Genomic DNA, 5,193 nt, shown 5'->3' with positions numbered 1-5,193 from the left:
ATTAAAGATAAGTTGGGTCAAATTATGTGACTACAAAATTAGTTATCCATCTTATTTAAAAAAATTATTCATATAATATATATTTTTCATATTTTTCTTATTTTTTCATAAATAAAAAATATTTTTTTAGGATATAAATTATTTAATCATAAATCTAAAACTAATTCATATTTTAAAAATATTTATGTATATTTATTTTAAATATAATTTATATATTTAATTATAATATTATATATATATATATATATATATATATATATATATTTTATTATAAATTTTAATTATACTATATACAATAAACATGTCACTAGAATATAAAGTTATAATTTCACAAAAGGAAGAGGGAAACATATCTTACCCAGCGCCGCACCGTGTTTTGTGTATGAAACTGGAGAGAACCCTAGAAATCAAACTCTCTCTCACACCCACTCTGCCTCCGTAACGATAACGCTGTGGTGGCCACAGTCATGGCGGACGTTATGGTCATGAAGGAGATCGAAGACACGGCGCTGCGTCTTGGCGTTGATCTTTCCACTCTCGATCTTGACTCCATTCACCTCCCGCCTGGCGAAAACTGCGGCATCGTCAGGTATCACCATCACATTTTTTCACTCTCTGTTAGTTTTCCTCGTTATCTCGAAACCCTAGGTTCTGATTTTCTGACTGCGTTTCGTTTTTCACGGTGTAGTGACGATGAGGAGATTTACCAAGAGGATAATCTCGAGTTTGAGTCTGGATTTGGCAACATCATTGTCGTCGATAACCTTCCCGTTGTTCCGAGGGAGAAGTTCGAGAAGCTCGAGGGAGTGGTTCGGAAAATTTATAGTCAGATTGGTGTTATCAAGGAGGGTGGCCTCTGGATGCCCGTTGATCCTGAAACTGAAAAAACCCTAGGTTACTGCTTCATTGAGTACAATACTCCGCAGGTATACTCGCTTTTTCTTAACCTCACATGCACATGGTGAAATTCAAGGATTTGTTCGTTTGTTGTTAGTATTTTTTAATGTTGCTATAATGTTGTATTGAATTTTGTTCTTTGAATTGATGTGGTTAAATTGGGGTGTCTTTTAGGAAGCTGAGCTTGCTAAAGAGAAGACTCATGGCTACAAATTGGATCGTGCGCACATATTTGCCGTGAGCATGTTTGATGACTTTGATAGGTTCATGAAAGTTCCGAATGAGTGGGCTCCTCCTGAAACGAAGCCATATACACCAGGGGTAATATTTATGTACATTGTCACAAACATATTTTCTACTTTTTACCTCTTGTTATAGATAATTAAGCTTAGATATTAATGTGTTATTTGTATTTTTTACTGTTTGTTGCAGACATGGTCATAATATATGCATAGTTTTGTTTCAATCAACAATTGTGGCCTTTTGATACTATGATATTAGGACCGAATGAGGCTTTTGCTAGTTTTACATCCAAAATATGTTTTGAAATATATAGGCATTGTGTCACTTTTAATTTAGTTCTACTCATACTTTATTATTTTATTAGTATCTAGAATAAAGCAATTTCAGATTTTCTCATGAATACAGGTGCATTACTTGTACAAGTTTGAACAATATATGTTTTTGTATTTGCTTATATGATTTATGATTTAATAGCTTTTGCACTTGGACCTTGTTGCTTATACATATTTCTGATGCTCTTTGGTGTTTGAATCTCTTGCAGGAAAATCTTCAACACTGGCTCACTGATGCAAAGGCCAGGGACCAGTTTGTGATTCGTGCTGGTTCAGATACTGAGGTTTTGTGGAATGATGCAAGGCATTTAAAGCCTGATCCTGTTTATAAGCGTGCTGTGAGTGGACATTTTGTTTCAGTATCTTGTACTATTTAATATTTACTAGTGCCTTACTTTATATGATTGTATATTGCTGCTGACCTGCGTGTTCATGTATATCTGAATTTCAGTTTTGGACCGAGAGTTTTGTGCAATGGTCTCCGCTGGGGACATACTTGGCCACTGTTCACAGACAGGGGGCAGCAGTCTGGGGAGGTGCTACAAGCTTCAATAGGCTTATGCGTTATGCACATCCTCAGGTTTTCTTTGATATTCATCCTGTATTGTTGAATGGCACTTTGACCTTTTTTTATTTTTATATTTTTATACTAATGATTATTTATATTAATATTAAACACAGGTAAAACTTATTGATTTTTCTCCTGGTGAGAAGTATCTGGTAACTTACAGCAGCCATGAACCAAGCAATCCTCGAGATGCTAATGTGAGTGCTTTCTTCTGTGGTTTTTTTGAGTGTGTAGACACTGTTTCTGACACTATCCTTTTATGTTGTAGAGGGTTGTGATTAATATATTTGATGTGAGGACTGGTAAAGTGATGAGGGACTTCAAAGGAAGTGCTGATGATTTTGCAGTTGGAGGTGCTGGTGGTGTCACAGGAGTGTCATGGCCTGTTTTCAAGTACTATTATTTTTTTAATCTACCCCATAATCAAGTATTTTAGCATCTGTCACGAGTCTAATGCAATAATGCATTTTTGTCGCTATCATTGCAGATGGAGTGGTGGAAGGGATGATAAATACTTTGCAAGGATGGGGAAAAATGTACTCTCTGTATATGAGACAGAGACCTTTTCTCTTGTTGACAAAAAGTCCTTAAAGGTTGAAAATATAATGGATTTCAGCTGGTCTCCAAATGATCCAATTATTTCTCTCTTTGTTCCTGAAATGGGAGGTGGTAATCAACCTGCTAGGGTAAGATTCTGTTTTTTCTTTTCTTCTATGTACATGTATTAATGTGTTTTTTTACTTGGTTATCATAAGTAATGGTCATATATTCTGTATCAATTATTTTAAATTTATGTTCTTTGGTATGTTTATAGGTGAGTCTGATTCAAATCCCCAGCAAAGAGGAACTCAGGCAGAAGAACCTTTTCAGTGTCAGTGACTGCAAGATGTACTGGCAAAGCAATGGAGACTATCTTGCTGTAAATGTTGAACGTTACACAAAGACGAAAAAGAGCACATACACAGGCTTTGAGCTTTTCCGTATAAAAGAACGTGACATACCAATTGAAGTATTGGAGCTTGAGAATAAGAATGACAAGATTATTGCATTTGCTTGGGAGCCAAAAGGCCACAGGTTTGCGGTTATTCATGGTGATAACCCTAAGCCTGATGTTAGCATTTACTCCATGCGAACTGCACAGAACACTGGCAGGGTTTCAAAGCTCACTACCCTGAAAGGCAAGCAAGCAAATGCTCTGTTTTGGTCACCTGCAGGTCGCTACATTGTATTAGCTGGGTTGAAAGGTTTCAATGGACAGTTGGAATTTTACAATGTTGATGAACTTGAAACTATGGCTACTGCTGAACATTTTATGGCAACAGATATTGAATGGGATCCAACTGGAAGGTATATGGTCTATCTCATTAAGTAATGATAATGCTATTAAAGACAGTTCATAGGTTAATCTTGTTGAAAATCAGTTTGAAATTGTATTTACCTTGGTCAAGTGTTTATTTTTGTCACTTTACAGTAAAAAAAAAGTGCTTATTGGCTTGTTAATTATCACAAGCTTATATTGCTTTCTCTTTATGTACTGCAGATATGTTGCAACTTCTGTAACTTCAGTGCATGAAATGGAAAATGGTTTCAATATATGGTCTTTCAATGGCAAGCATCTGTATCGAATTCTGAAGGATCACTTCTTTCAGGTACTTGCTCATTTGCATTTGATGCATTGTTAGCCATTATATATATTACAATTGTACAAGAAATGATTTGTGAATGTACAATGTTCAGATGTTGATAGGTTTGGACATTGTAACGGTCCATTATTGAATCCATGTTTTGGTAGTATGAATATTTTTAATATCAGAAATAACATCATTGAAATTGTTGCTAATCTGCGTGTTTTGCACTGAATGCCTTTTTTGTTTAATTCTGTGCTAGTACTCTGAATATTAACCAATATCACATTATTTGTTTTTCTTTCAATATATAGTTCTTATGGCGACCAAGGCCACCATCTTTCCTAAGTCCAGAGAAAGAAGAAGAGATTGCCAAGAACTTGAAGAAGTATAGCAAGAAATATGAGGCAGAAGATCAAGATGTGTCATTGCTGCTGAGTGAACAGGAGCGCGAGAAGCGTAGGATGTTGAAAGAAGAGTGGGACAAGTGGGTTAATGAATGGAAGCGGTTGCACGAAGATGAGAGTTTACAGAGACAAAAGCTTAGAGATGGAGAAGCTAGTGACGAGGAGGAGGAATACGAGGCCAAGGACATCGAAGTGGAGGAAGTGATTGATGTAAAACAAGAGGTGCTTCACCTTGAGTATGGCCAAGAGTGAGTTTTATTAGCTGACTAGGGAATTGGAACATTTTATTCACTTGTCAAGGTTTAGTTGGGCCGATTTCATCTTTGTAAAACCCAGTTTTGTAGTTTTTCATTATTTATCTTTTTTTTTTTTTTTAATTTTTACGTGGAGGGAATTCCTTTTACTGTCAAATTTAATGCGAGACAATTTTGCTGTCTCCTTGGGTTCACTCATACTCCCCATTGCCTGCTCAAACAAAATGCTTGATGAAATATATATAGTTAGCTGTCATTATTATTAAATGTAGGTTTATGCACAAAGGTTTTAAAGCGATTGCACTAGGCTGTTTTATTAACTCATTTTGGGCTTATTGAATTAACCTCAGTAAAGTAGTCTTATAGACAAGTTTATCATTTTTTTTGTACTTGTTCTAAAGTTTTGAAGTCAATTTCATGACAAGATATTTGTTAAGAATTTCTGAGCAAGTTTGTAATTATATATCTGGAAGGAATTTAACTATTTAAGTCACATCGTCACTAAGAAGAGTTACTTTTTAAAATTACTATTGATGATTTAATGGAAACGATTTTTTTTGAAGTATATGATCACTTTTTAAAATAACTAAAATTTTTGTTGTTAGCTGAAATTAATCTCTACCTTAAAGGGAAAAAATTCAAGGATAAAAACGTAGATTTCTTGCTCATAACATAAAATTGCCATATTTATGAGAATGTGTTGTTTATTTGTGTGTGTATATATATATATATATATATTAATTTATATTTCTTTTTCTATTTAAAATTTTAAATATATTAATATTTTTTTATTAAATTGACCTAATTATCTAAACTAAATTAGTCTAGTTATAATCGGGTTTAGTTGTTTAACAAAAAATATATAAA

At 34.3% G+C, this 5,193-nt stretch overlaps 1 protein-coding gene across 1 annotated transcript; it reads left to right on the top strand.

The window, feature by feature from the left end:
* Positions 1 to 335: 335 nt before the first annotated feature.
* On the top strand, positions 336 to 4,508 carry LOC109791369 (eukaryotic translation initiation factor 3 subunit B). The gene is made up of 11 exons (XM_020350663.3): positions 336 to 589; positions 689 to 926; positions 1,072 to 1,218; positions 1,682 to 1,810; positions 1,924 to 2,052; positions 2,154 to 2,237; positions 2,309 to 2,433; positions 2,528 to 2,726; positions 2,855 to 3,387; positions 3,581 to 3,689; positions 3,980 to 4,508. Exons 1-11 carry the CDS (start codon positions 468 to 470, stop codon positions 4,322 to 4,324), a joined length of 2,160 nt encoding a protein of 719 aa, XP_020206252.1. The 5' UTR covers positions 336 to 467; the 3' UTR covers positions 4,325 to 4,508.
* The last annotated feature ends 685 nt before the right edge of the window (positions 4,509 to 5,193 follow it).

The sequence above is a fragment of the Cajanus cajan genome, chromosome 6 (assembly GCF_000230855.2).
Source record: "Cajanus cajan strain Asha chromosome 6, NIPB_CcT2T_4, whole genome shotgun sequence".
NCBI classification, from domain to species: Eukaryota; Viridiplantae; Streptophyta; class Magnoliopsida; order Fabales; family Fabaceae; genus Cajanus; species Cajanus cajan.
The sequence above is the reverse complement of the archived record's forward strand: the minus strand, read 5'-3'. Positions and strand labels throughout refer to the sequence as shown.